Source organism: Hemiscyllium ocellatum, chromosome 5 (genome assembly GCF_020745735.1).
Source record: "Hemiscyllium ocellatum isolate sHemOce1 chromosome 5, sHemOce1.pat.X.cur, whole genome shotgun sequence".
NCBI lineage: Eukaryota > Metazoa > Chordata > Chondrichthyes > Orectolobiformes > Hemiscylliidae > Hemiscyllium > Hemiscyllium ocellatum.
In genome coordinates, this window is record NC_083405.1 from 80,227,290 (window position 1) to 80,241,773 (window position 14,484).

General features: G+C 42.3%; 1 protein-coding gene across 2 annotated transcripts in view; it reads left to right on the top strand.

The window, feature by feature from the left end:
• Positions 1–207: 207 nt before the first annotated feature.
• Positions 208–14,484, top strand: part of kat2b (K(lysine) acetyltransferase 2B) — a 100,222-nt gene continuing 85,945 nt past the window's right edge. For both annotated transcript variants that reach the window (XM_060824904.1, XM_060824903.1), the window contains exons 1-3: positions 208–626; positions 6,403–6,529; positions 9,361–9,506. In XM_060824904.1, the coding sequence (XP_060680887.1) occupies positions 327–626; positions 6,403–6,529; positions 9,361–9,506 (573 nt within the window). In that variant the 5' untranslated portion in view covers positions 208–326. The remainder of the gene's footprint in view (positions 627–6,402; positions 6,530–9,360; positions 9,507–14,484) is intronic.

Below are 14,484 nucleotides of genomic sequence, written 5' to 3' on the forward strand. Positions count from 1 at the left end.
GCATTGCTTGTTAACTTATCCTTTGATTGTCATTGCATTGGTGTTTCCAGTATGCAGCCATAAATTTTCTTTCGACATGTTGCTTTTTTTCTCTCATTTGAAGTGAATTGAACAAAAAAAATCAGCCAACAACTGTGTCAGTTTGTGCTCTGTACCGCCCCTGGCGGGGTGCTGCTCAACGCTCTGGACTACAGAGTGTACAGGGAGGCAGGGCAATGAGTGAGCTGCCACCACCATCACCACCGCTGTGGTCACCATTCCAGCCCGGATCACTTCCTTAAAAAACTGCACAACAGTGCTGTGCACGTACAGAGCTGCTGGGAGCCATGGCGGAGAGCGGCGGCGGCGGCGGTGGTGGAGGTGGAGGGCTAGGCGGGTTGCAGCAGGGATCGCCGGCGGTGTGTGTCGCCTCCTCTGACTCGGTGCCTCCTGTGACGGTGTCGCTGGCTTTGCCGGTTGTCAGCTGCACCGCGGTTGCAGAGAGCGGCCGATCCGCCGCCGCCGCGGGGAGTCAGCAGCAACAACAGCAGCAGCAGCGGGAGAGGATTGCGCTGAGGAAGGCGCAGCTCCGCAACTACCCCCGGACAAAGAAACTGGAAAAACTCGGCGTTTATTCCGCCTGCAAGGTACTGAGGGCAACCTGCTGATCTGAGCTGGGGGGGGGGGGGGGGAAACGCGGGGCCGGGAATCCCCTGCAAACAAACTAAAGTGCCTTTCAAACAGGCTCCTCTCCGATGTAGTGACATGTCAGAATTAATTTTGTTTTGACTGTATTCGTGTCAGGTCGGCTTGTTTTGCAATAGGGGGCGGGTTTGTTTCGGTATCTGGCACTTGTGTGTTGTAAACAATGTTAGGATCGCTACATGCTGTGTCACTTTCTAAAATTCAATGACAGGCTTTATGGCTGTAATGTGGCATTCCTGTAATTTTCTCACATGCTGATGTGCGAAGTCTTGGTGTTAGATTGATAATATTTACAGTACCCATTGAGTTTTTTTTAAAGTTGTGTTTGACTTTTAGTACCAATGAACTGCCAATGGCATAGTTGCAACATTGCAAATTTCCCTTCAAAAGACAAATGGAACTAAACATTGAACTCTGGTCAAATAACTTAATGTGATCCTTCCTTTGGCTCAGGAACCCAATTGAAGTGATGCAAACTTCAGTCTAAATGCTCATCTGAACGATTGTGGCATGTAGCCAAGCCCAACTGAGTAGCTGCACGTACAGCACTAGGTCCAATTACAGGCGAGGCTAGTGCACGTTACAGCCTGCCTGCATATATTCTTTAAAAAGTACCAAAGGAGCAGCAGTCCTGAGAGTGAGGTCCCAGGTTCTCCCATGGAATGATGGAGAGGTTAGTTCAGGGGATGGAAAGGACAATTATCATGTTTCTACAAAGATCCTAAAAGTCAAAAGTTAGGAATGGGCAAAAATGTTGACCGGTGATGCCCACATCCCACAAAAATGAATACATTTTAAAAAAACTGATAGGAATAGATAACCTTGGCATGTTGTGCTGAGGACAAATATCCAGAGTCATGTTCAGAACAGGGATGGACACTTTGCTGTTATAGCACATTGCCACATTGATTTTGTGCCTACAGCTTGTGTGGCAAACACGGTGAATGTTCTTCAACCAAAGTAGGACTGACAAATTGAACTGCATTTATTTCAATGCAAGAGGCCTAACAGAGAAGGTGGGTGAACACAGGACATGGTTAGGAATATGGGACTGGGATACCATAGCAATTACAGAAACATGGCTCAGGGATGGACAGAACTGGCAGCTTAATAATCCAGGATACAAGTGCTACAGGAGGGATGGAAAGTGGGGGGTAAGAGAGGGAGTGGCGTTTTTGATCAGGGATAATATTCTGGCTTTATCTAGGGAGGATATTCCTAGGAATACATCCAGAGAAGTTATTTGGGTGGAACTGAGAAATAAGAAAGGGATGATCACCTTATTGAGATTGTATGGCAGACCCCCTCAATAGTCAGCAGGAAACTGAGAAACAAATTTGTAAGGCGATGTCAGTTATTTGTAAGTCGATGTCAGTTATTTGTAAGAATAATAAGGTGGTTATGGACCTTCTCGAAACTCACTAATAGGGTGATTATAGTAGGGGAATTTAACTTTCCGAGCATAAACTGGGACTGCCCCATTGTTTAGGGTTTAGATGGGGAGGAATTTGTTAAGTTAACATTTTTTGATTCAGTCTGTGGATGTACCTATTGGAGAAGGTGCAAAACTTCACCTACTCTTGGGAAATAAAGTGGAGCAAGTGACTGAGGTGTCAGTAGGGGAGCACTTTGGGGCCAGCAACCATAATTCTATTAGTTTTAAAATAGTGATGGAAAAGGATAGACTGAATCTAAGAGTTAAAATTCAAAATTTGAGTAAGGCCAGTCTTGATGGTATTATCCAAGAACTTTCAGACGTTTTTAGGGGCAGATGTTCGCAGGTAAAGGGACAGCTGGAAAATGGGAAACCTTCAAAAATGAGGTAATGAGAATCCAGAAACATTATGTTCCTGTTAGGATGAAAGGCAAGACGGGTAGGTGCAGGGAATGCTGGATTATTAGCAAAATTGAGATTTTGGTCAAGAAAAAGAAGGAAGCGTATGACAGGTATGGATAGCAGAGATCAAGTGAATTCTTCAAGTATAAAACAGTAGGAATATATTTAAGAGGGAAATAGGGAAGGCAAAAAAGGGACATGAGATAATAAGGTTATGGAGAATGCTAAGGGATTTTGTAAATACAAGGCGACCCCCATATCTGCAGGTCCAGTTACTGCGGTTTTAGTTACCCGCGGTTTACCGCGGCCTGAACATATAAAAGGAAATGTTCCAGACTAGTGACCTGGAGGCCGCCGAGAAGTTATGTTTCCCATTTAAATGAATAGGTTCGCACCTATCCATGGTTTCGGGCTTCCGCAGTAGGACTTGGAATGTATTGCCCGCTGGTACAGGGGGACTACTGTACATTAATGACTAATGGGTAACTAGGGAGAGAATAGGGCCCCTCCAGGATCAGCAAGACAGCCTGTGTGTGGAACTGCAGGAGATGGAGGAGATACTAGACGAGTATTTTGCGTCAGTGTTTACTATAGAGAAGGACATGGAAAATATAGAATGTGGAAATAGATGATGACATCTTGAAAGGTATCCAAATTACAAAGGAGGAGGTGCTGGATATCTTAAAACATATAATCCCCAGGACCTCATCAAGTGTACCCTGGAACTCTGTGGGAAAGTAGAGAAGTGATTGCTGGGCCCCTAGCTGAGATATTTTTGTCCCCAGTAGCCGCAGGTGAGGTGCTGGAAAACTGGAGGTTGGCTAATGTGATGCCTCTGTTTAAGAAAGATAGTAAGGAAAAACCAGCGAGGTATATGCCAGTGAGCCTGGCGTTAGTGGATGTCAAATTGTTGGAGGGAATCCTGAGGGACAGGATTTACATGTGTTTGGAAAGGCAAGGACTGATTAAGGATAGTCAGCACGGCTTTGTGGATGAGAATTGAAAATGTATTGCTGGAATCCTGAAGAAGGGCTCATGCCCGAAACATCGACTCTCCTGCTCCTTGGATGCTGCCTGGCCTGCTGTGCTTTTCCAGCAACACATTTTCAGCTCTGATCTCCAGCATCTGCAGTCCTCACTTTCTCCTTGTGGATGAGAAATTATGTCTCACGAACTTGACTGAGTTTTTTGAAGTAACAAAGAGGATTAATGAGGGCAGAGAGGTGGATGTGATCTATATTGACTTCAGTGAAGTATTTGACAAGGTTCCTCATGGTAGACTGGTTTGCAAGGTTAGAGCACATGGAATACAGAGAGAATTAGCCCTTTGGATACAGAACTGGCTCAAAGGTAGAAGACAGAGGGTCATGGTGGAGGATTACTTCTCAGACTGGAGGCTTGTGACCAGTGGTGTGCCGCAAGGATTGGTGCTAGGTCCGCTGCTTTTCTTCATTTATATAAATGATTGATGTGAACATAGCAGGTAAAGTTAGTAAGTTTGTAGATGACAGCAAAATTGGAGATGTAGTGGACTGTGAAGAAGGTTGCCTCAGATTATAACGGGATCTTCACCAGATGGGCCAAGGAGTGGCAGGTGGAGTTTAATTTAGATAAATGTGAGATGCTGCACTTTGGAAAGGCAGATCAAGACAGGACTTGTACACTTAATGGTAAGGTCCTTGGGAGTGTTGCTGCACAAAGAAACTTTGGAGTGTGGGTTCACAGTTCCTTCAAGTGGTGTCACTGGTAGGTATGATAGTGAAGAAGATGTTTGGTATGCGTTCCTTTTTATTGGTCATCAGAGCATTGAGTACAGGAATTGGGAGGTCATGTTGCAGCTGTACAAGACATTAATTAGGCCACTTTTGGAATTCAGGTCTCCTCCCAAAGGTAGGATGTTGTGAAACTTGAAAGGGTTCACAGTTATCTGTGCTGTTTCCTCCAGATAAACAAGAGGTGGTGCCAACATTGGATAAGGATGTTCAAAGTCACTATCACAGAATTATGCTGGATCAAGACATGCTGCTGATAGATTGTGTGGCCATCCTATCCCAGTGGCTGTCACGCTACTGACTTCTTTGAAGCAGCCACTGCTTGTATGGTATCACAAATCTGAAACTACAGATATGTTAGTGATATTACTGAAGTTATTTTTGCAAGAACGCACCCTTCTTGTTTCCTCATGATGAGGTCAGTGCTGCAACCTGGGCAGTCGACTTTGCCAACTTAGCTGGCTTCCCCACATGCAGTCTGCTATTTTAAGAGCACCATCTCAATGTGGCAGTCTTCATCATTAGAAAAGAACTTCATTCAGCCAATGTACACTTTGTTTCATTGGTAGCACGTAGTAGCAGGCACCCTGGAATTTGTCATGATGTCTGTTTCTTTGATAATTCTTGGATTTCTGCTTGACTTTAAAAGCCTGGTGCCTCATGAGAAAGACTGGTGAAAGATGAGGGCTACCCTTTGCAAGCATTGCTGATGATTTGGTTATGCCACTCTCTGAGGCCAAACGTAGACGCAGTGTATCCTTTTGTTCAACCAGGACCATTGTGCTGCAGGTGGTACGCCAGATAAAGATGAAGTTCCATTGCTTGGATCAGTTTTGATTAGCCTTAATGCTTGAATGTTGTGCCTTGCACAACCAAAACAGATAGTGAGGCAATATCTTGGATGCTAAGGAGCTGAAAGAATGAGAGCAGCCTTTCAAGGCGGAAACTGAGGACATTGAGTGGGGGGGGAACATCACCTTCAGCATGATAAAGTTGCACAGCCTCAGACACAACAACCCAGACATGAACTGTTGTACCTGCTTTCAATAGATCTGAGTTGAGTGAAGTTGCCATTCACTAACTGTAAATTCATTGTTTCCCAAAAATAAGCAAACCTTCCCATGTTTGACCTTTATGATGGAGGGGAGGTCATTGCTGAAGCAACTGAAGACAGGTGGACCACTACCCTGAAGAGCTCCAGAATACTCTGGAGCTGAGATGACTGACCGTCAACAATCACAGCATTTTATTTTGTTCAGGTCTAACTCTAACTACTGGAGAATTTCCCCGATTCCCATTGGTTCTTAAGTTTGCTAGGGCTTCTTGATACCACATCAGTGAAATGCTGCCTTGATATCAAGGGCAGTTGCTTACACTTCCCTGGTGTTCAGCTGGTTTGTCCATGTTTAAAACAAGCCTGTAATGAGGTCGGGATTTGAGTTGTCCAGGAGAAACCCAAACAGTGTCAGTGAGCAAGTAATTCCCAAGTGTATGCTGCACTGTTGATGATCCCTTCTGTCCTTCTAATGATGATCAAGAGTAGACTGGTGGAATGACAGTTTTTTGGGTTGGATTTGTCTTGTTTTCTATGCATAGTAATATCTGGGCAGGTTTCCAGGTTGACAGGTAGATGCCAATGTTATTGCTATACACGGGCATATTCACTAGGGGTGTTCTAGAGCTCAAAGTTTCAATACTATATCTGGACTGTTGTCTATTTCCAAAGCCTTTGAAGTATCCAGTGCCTTCAGTTATTTCTTGGTATCACATGTAGAGAATCAGTGTGGTTGAAGATTGCCATCTGTGATGCTGGGTACCTCCAGACGAGGCCAATTTAGATCATTCTCTTGACACTTCTGGCTGAAAATTGTTGCAAATGTTTTAGCCTTGTCTTTTACCTTTTGCAGCCTAAGTTCCCCATCATTAAGGATGGGGGTGTTCTGGATGTCTCCCCCAGTGAATTATTCAGTTGCCTACGACCATTCATCAATTTATGACAGGACTGCAGAACTTGAATCAGTGAATATTAATGATATATGCGAAAGTTATTCACTACAAAGGATGTTCTGTTTTTATCATGTGATTGTAATGTGCTCCTAATCCTATTAGGCTGAAGAATCATGCAAGTGCAATGGCTGGAAAAATCCAAAGCCCCCTCCAACTCCTCCAAGAGTAAGCCTCCAGCAGACAACTGTCAGTCTTACAGAACTGTGTCGGAGCTGTAACCATACACTCAGTAAGTATAGAGCTTTCCCCCACTCACTTTCTGGTTCAAGGTGAAAAACACAGATTACTATTTTAATTCAAAGTTGTTTAATTCAAATAGTCTGAGAATTCAACTTAGCACTGCTTCATTCATTAATACCAAGAGAAAGTTTTCGCAATGTTACTCACAAAGGGAAAATTTACTTCACTGTTCAGCTATCTTCGTAGACATTTTACCAAACTTTTATTCAGTGGGCAAATTACTAGATATTTTCCAATTAACCCTTTCAGAGATACTATTATACACCTCTGAAAGAGATAATACTTGAAACCGGCTCAGAGGTAGGGACACCATCACAACTGTACCTGGTATTCCCAGGTGGTCTCCCATTCAAGTATGAACAATTTCTGAGACTGCTTATGTTCCAAGCTCAAACAAGATTAAGTGTTTTACACTAGTACGACCATAGGTACTACTTCCCCCAGAGACTGGGACCCTGTAAATTAATTGTTTCTCAAAAGTAAGCAACCTTCCCACATTTGGCCTTATGATTGAGGGAAGGTCATTAGTAAAGCAGCTGAAGATGGTTGAGCCACTACCCTAAGGAACTCCAGAATAATCCAGAGCTGAGATGACTGACTGTCAACAATCACAACCACTTTCTTTTGTTGAGATCTAACTCCAACTACTGAAGATTTACTAGGTTGAAATAGTTGCTTCCTCTAATATTGAGTGAAACTCCATCTTTTATTTTGTTCTTCGCTATATGACATTCTTGTGATAACAAAATACTTAATCTGGGATAGGAGAAGAAAGGCAGATAAATAATCAATAAAACTCATTCATTGAAGATCCCAAAATCTCAAGTGCCAACAGATGTCTTCATGTCTAATTTTATTTGCAAAATCTGAGACATGATTTAGTTACAATTCATGTTTGAAGTGAAGAATCACAAGGAGCAAGCATACTTTTTAAATCAAGAGTGTTAAAATTTGTCTTAGCCTATCACAATCCTTTACTATTACTAGCATTGAGAAATGATCAGCAAGGACGTAAGGAGGGCATCTGTAGGGACAGCTATGAATATCTAGATGAACAATAATGGAGCCCAGTGTCTGCTAAAATTAAGCTGATCCTATGCCCATTGCAAGAAAAATTTTCCTCTTTGTCATTAAACAGCACTAATCCTTGAGTTAATACTGCAGAATATGCAAGAGTGCCCAGTAAATTTAGAGGTTACATTTGACTTATTGTATCTGCACATACACGAATCCGTGGTAGTTGCTGGTATCCTGCCGCAGATGGCTTCTTACTCTCTACTGATCTTTTTCTGAAAAGGCTTGTGTCTTGTTAGGTCCACCAAAACTAACGTTAATGTACAGTGGCATTTGGTAGGCATGGCCAAATAGGCAACATTGGATCCTATTTACCCTGGAATGTAGGACCATATAATTTTAATTAGTAGGCCTCTGTGGGAAAAAAATAAGAATTATCCAGCATATGATTTAGATGAGTATTTGTAGCTCAAGGTGTGCAGTTAATCAGTCAGTCTGCTGTCACACATCACATTGTGAAGAGGAGTCATCTGCCTCAGCAACACTATTGTTGACAAGGCTAAGAAAATATTGTCATCCTACCTGATGGACCTCCTTGCACAAGTCCTCTCTTCCTCTAAACACCTCAAAATGTTCAGAATAGCAAATCCGTTGCCAGTAAAGATAGCAGTACCGTATTTTGCATTCTGTTTTATTACCTTTACATATTTACGTAAGATATGTTTTGTCTAGATAGTACACAAAATACTGTATTTCAGTATGTGACAATATTAAATCAATTCAAAAAATATTTAAACCTGATTAAGGCTGATGGAAGTTTAAACACTAGCTGGGAACAAAAAGAAAACTACTAGAAAGGAAAATAAAAGGGGTTTATCTTGAAAATATGTAGGCCCTCAAAATGCTCATCTATCTACAAGTTCACCTGAAGTCCTATCCTCCCTCAGTTTCCATCAGCATGCTAGAGATTCAACGTTCAGAATTCTCCTGAAGTTTGTCCATATGCTCCCTTTAAAAAGTAACAAACCTTCTATCTGTTTCCAGCACCAGATTTGGATAATTATCATAGGCCTGCCATGTTAGAGTTTGTGTACAAGCTGATAAATTAGCAATAGAAGTAAGGTACTTATTCCTCGAGCCTGCTGTATCATTCAATAAGGTCATATCTAATCTGATTACTCCATACTCATGCCTACCTCAATGAGTTTGCGTCCCCTTCCTTAACAAGAATTTAACTCTTTTAAAAATATTCAAGGACTGCTTTCACCAGCTTTTGAGTGTTACAAATAATCCAAAGATTCTCTATCCTGTCAGAGTTTTGCTCCTGCTACCAACAAAAATCCGGGTGGCAATGGAATGACAAATACCTGCTGTTGATTTCATAACTTAATTCAGACTGTTTTCTAGCCTGTTTCGATCACTCACCAACTGTTTCTTTTTTAGCACTTTTGTTGAGGGGAAAATCCTATTATTGCTGATTCTTCTCATTTGTTTGCACCTTGCCAATTACATTTGTAAGCCTACTTGACTTACATTGGTGAAGTCATTTGGCAGGAAACTCAAGAGTTTAAGTGTGCGGTGTGTTTGCAAATCTATGTTTCAAAGTTGTGTGACCAGGAAATTATTGTGAGCTGCTTCATATTCCTTATTGGGTTGGTTGGCCTTGTGACTTCTTTTCTTAATGGTGTTGTGTGGGATTTTTTGAACCCAATGCTGCAATTTCTTTGTTTACCCAAAGGGAAGTGAAATCCTGTTAAAATCGAAATGAGGAACCAAAAACAAATGTTGTTCTGTTGTGTTTATCAGCTGATCATGTTTCCAATTTGGAAAATGTATCCGAAGAAGAAATGAACAGGCTGCTTGGAATAGTACTAGATGTGGAGTACTTATTTACCTGTGTCCACAAAGAAGAAGATGCAGACACAAAGCAAGTTTATTTTTACCTGTTCAAAGTAAGTATAAGGGTAGATAATTTTCCAATAGTCCTAATCTTTTTAAATCTTTGACAATTAAAAAGGTACCACATTCTAATGAAACCTTTACTCAGATAACAGTTATTGATTTTAAAAATGTTTCAGTACAAATTGTCAAATAAGCTCCGCTAAATAGAACTCTTAGAGGTGCTTGAGGGCGAGCAACATGCTCACCAACAATATGTTTTTGGTACTGACCTTTGCGACATGTATTTAATTTCTCCTTCAGTTATTGCCAGCTCTGCTGTAGCTTCATGGAACCAAATATTCACAAATTAAACTTGAAATCAACTGCAATACACTGTAATTAGTCACAGTATTAGTATACATAGTTATCTGCAGAATGGTTAAATGTATTTATGACCTGTCACCCATAACTCTAATTTAAAGTCAGAGTGCATGGGTTAGGCTTTCCACTTCGGATGCAGTCATCAAATCAGATGTAAATTGCATTCAAAATTGCACCAACTTTTGAATTGATTTCATTTGTGATCACCAAATGTAAAATCTTCTATGACTGGTGCAATCAGATAGCATTTCAGAACCTTATTTTTCTTGCCTTTTAAAAAAGAAATCCTTGGCACTTGGTGTCAGATGTTTGCTCTAAAGAAAGGCACGAAGGTTGGGAAACTTCTCAATTTGCTAAATCCAGGTTTGGAGAAAATGCCCCTTCAGACCTGATGTTTGCTCTGTCGTGCAGGTACAGGATTGAGGTGAGCCCACTTCCCTTCAGATGCGGTTTGGAAAGGTTGCTGGGTGCTAAGACGGGTTGCTAAAAAGGCCCATGTTGTTGATCACAGTTTTTTGTTCAGTGTTAGGCCTTCTAATCTTATCTCTCACAACATATCACCAACCCCCCAATACCAGTTGTCCTTCAAGATTTCTTTGGTGCGTACACCTCTGAATATGCAGCAACTTGTGCACTTGGAAGTCGAGGTGTTCCTACACCAATATGACCCGTGTGCACGGGACCTCAGAATAGCTGTGCAGCTTAGAAGTAACCTTTCCCATCACTCCCCATACCTCATCCATGTCAGCTCTTGCCTCCATCCAACCCATGGCACTTATCACTTCCATGCCGACTTAATGCCAAAATGACTTTTCCCATCCACTTCTTGCCCTTTCACCATCTAAGTCAACATACATAGCATCCATTATCTGCAGGCTTCAAGAGCAGCATGGAGATGATAATAAATAAATAACTAAATATTATAGCTTTTGTACATCATGAAAAAAAACTCCCCATGTATGAAAGGCTGGTCAAAGTCTTTGAAAAGAAATCCCTCAAGTACCCAATACCTTATAAAACACACCGATTTGTATCCATAACCCATGTCAAAGATAACTATTAATTTACTGACCTCTTTGATTCTGGCGTTGTGACAAGCTTTGTGGGTCAGGCTAGATTTCAGGATGAAAAATCAAGGAAATCATCAGTAGCCATTCGTTAAACCAATGGACAGAACACAATGTAACATCAGTGAGCAGGTATCGTTAGCTTCTTGACAGAATTGTCAGTGATCCCAGCTGTCACTTTGCTGATCATTGAAAGTGGACTGATGGGGGTATTAATTGTCCTGCGTTTTGTATCCAGGGCACACTGGGTCAACTTTCCATGTTACTGGGTAAATGCTAGCGTTGTAACTGGAGCTCAAGCCTTCAGAATTATTGCTGGGATAATGTCAGTTCCTGTAGCATTTGCGATATCCAGTGCCTTTAGCTGTTCCTTGATTTCATGTGGAGTGAGTTGAATTGTCTGAAAACTAGAATCTGTAATGCCAGGGATCATAGGAGGAAGCTGAAATGCACTGTTAGCTTGACACATCTGGCTGAAGGTTGCAGCATATGCTTCAGCCTTGCCCATTGCACTCATGCTGGGCTCCGCAATCATTGAGAATGGGGATATTTGTTAAGCTTTCTCTTCTTGTCTACCACCATTTGTCATTGAATGTGGCAAGGCTGGAGAGCTTAGCTCTGATTCATTGGTTATTGGATCCCTTAACTTAATCCGCGCAGTGCTGCTTACACTGCTTATCATACATACAGTTTGACCAGGATGGCACCTCATTTTTAGATATGCATGTTGCTACTCCTGGCTCCTCCATACTTTATTCATCCATTATTGGTCCCCTTGCTTGGTGGTAATAGTAGAGTGGAAATATGGTGAGCAATGAGTTTGCACATTATGGGTTGAATATATATATGCTGCTGATGGCTCACAGCACCTCATGGGTGTCACGTTTTGAGTTGTTTAAACTATTTGAAAATTACCCCATTCAGCATGGTGCCACGCAGTGGAAATGTCCTTTCTCTTTTTGGTTCCCTCATTGCTTACGAAGGGCCCAATCTGTTATCTATGTCCTTTGTGTCTCAGTCGTGGTGTTAATGAATCATTGTTGATGATGGAGATTGAAATCTCCTACGTGGAGCACATTTTGTGTCCTTTCCAACCTCAATACGTCTTCCACCATGGAGGAGAACTAATTCAACAGTTGATGGGTATGTGATAAGTTGTAATCAGCATGAGGTTTGACGTGTTGGGTGAAACGTGCCATGAGTCAATGTTAAAGACTCCCAGGGTAACTCCTTCCTCACTGCATATTGTTGTGCCACTACCTCTGGGTTGTCTGACCTGTCCAGGGATGGTGATGGTGGTGTCTGCAAGGTATGATTCTGTGAAAATGACAGTTGCTTGACTGATTTATGGGACACTCAAGGAACAGGAAATTCGACGTTTCGGGCCAGAGCCCTTCATTAGGAATGAGGAGAGTGTGCCAGATCTTAGCCTGTCTGGCACACTCTCCTCATTCCTGGTGAAGGGCTCTAGCCCGAAACGTCGAATTTCCTGTTCCTTGGATGCTGCCTGACCTGCTGTGCTTTAACCAGCAACACATTTTCAGCTCTGATCTCTAGCATCTGCAGTCCTCACTTTTTACTCGCTGATTTATGGGACAACTACCCCAATATTGATGCAAACACCAGATATTAATAAGGACAATTTTGCAGGGTTGATTGGGCCTTGTGTACCATTGTTATTTACAATACCGAGATAAATACCTCTCAGATTGCCTTGATCCGCTACCATTCACCTACCATCACAATAGATCCATGGCAGATGCCATCTCTCTGGCCCTACACTCAACCCAGGAATATCTAGATAACAAGGACATTTACATCAGATGCCTATTTATTGATTTTTGCTCCACCTTCAACACTATAATTCCAACAAAACTCCTCCCCAAACTCTCAGACCTAGGACTCTGCTCCACCCTTTGCAATTGCATCCTCAACTTCTTGACCCACAGTCCACAATCAGTAAAGAGCGGTGACAAAATTCCTTCACAATTATCCTCAACACCGATGCTATGCAAGACTGTGTACCCAACTCCTTACTATAACTCCTTTATATATTCATGATGATGTGTGGCCAAATTCAGGTCTGACTCCATTTACAGATTTGCTAATGATCCCACCATAGTGGATCGGATCTCAAACAACGACGAGGAGGAGTACAGGAAAACTTAGTAGTAATGACAACAATCTCTCCATCAATGTCAGCAAAATGATTAGATTCCCTACAATGTGGAAACATGCCCTTTGGCCCAACAAGTCCACACCGACCCTCTGAAGAGTAGCCCACCCAGACCTATTTACCCCTGACTAATGCACCTAATACTATGGGCAATTTAGCATGGCCAATTCACCTAACCTACGCATCTTTTGGATTGTGGGAGGAAACCAGAGCACCTGGAGGAAACCCACACAGATATGGGGAGAATGTGAAAACTCCACACAGACAGCTGCCCGAAGTTGGAATCAAACCCGGGTCCCAGGTGCTGTGAGATATGGGGAGAATGTGAAAACTCCACACAGACAGCTGCCCGAAGTTGGAATCAAACCCGGGTCCCAGGTGCTGTGAGGCAGCAGTGCTAACCACTGAGCCACCGAACTGATGATTGACTTTAGGAAGTGGAGTGGTGGACACACCCTTGTCTGTATCACTAGTGCTGAGGTGGAGGTGATTGAGTTCCTAGGAGTAAATATCACCAACAATCCATCCTGCAAGTGTGTTGTTGGAAAAGCACAGCAGGTCAGGTAGCATCCAAGGAACAGGAGAATCGACGTTTCGGGCATGAGCCCTTCTTCAGGAAGGGCTCATGCCCAAAACGTCGATTCTCCTGTTTCTTGGATGCTGCCTGACCTGCTGTGCTTTTCCAGCAGCACATTTTCAGCTCTGATCTCCAGCATCTGCAGTTCTCACTTTCTCCTCGAACAATCCATCCTGGTCCATTCATGCCAACAGTCAAGAAAGCACACCCAACGCTTCTATTTCCTCAAAAGGATAAGGAAATTCAGCATGTCCACAAGGACTCTGACCAATTTTTATAGATGCCCTATAGAAAGCATCCTATCTAGATGCATACAGCTGGGATTGCAACTTCTCTGCCCAAGACTTCAAGAAAGTACAGAGAATTGTGAACACAACCCAGTCCATCATGAGACCAACCTTCCTTCCATTGACTCCAACATGACTCAGCAAAGCAGCCAACGTAATCAAAGAGCGTTCCCACCCTGGTTATACTTTCTTCCACTCTCTTCTGTCAGGCAGAAGATACAAAAGTTTGAAAACATTACTTCCCTGCTGTTATCAGACTTATGAATGAACCTCTCATATATTAGAGTTGATCTTTCTCTGTACCTTCTTTATAGCTGTAATACTATATTCTGCATTCTGTTTTATTAAGCTGATGTAAATATGTAAGTATGATTTGTCTGGATAGTATGCAAACCCATAATTTTCACTGTATGTCCGTACATGTAACAATAATAAATGCCAGGTGGTCTGTCCAGTTTCATTTTTTTTATCAGACTTAGGTGACTTGCTAGGTCACTTAAGAGTCCTTCCTTAAAGGGACCAGATGGGTTGTTACAACAGTGGTTTCATAATCACCATTTT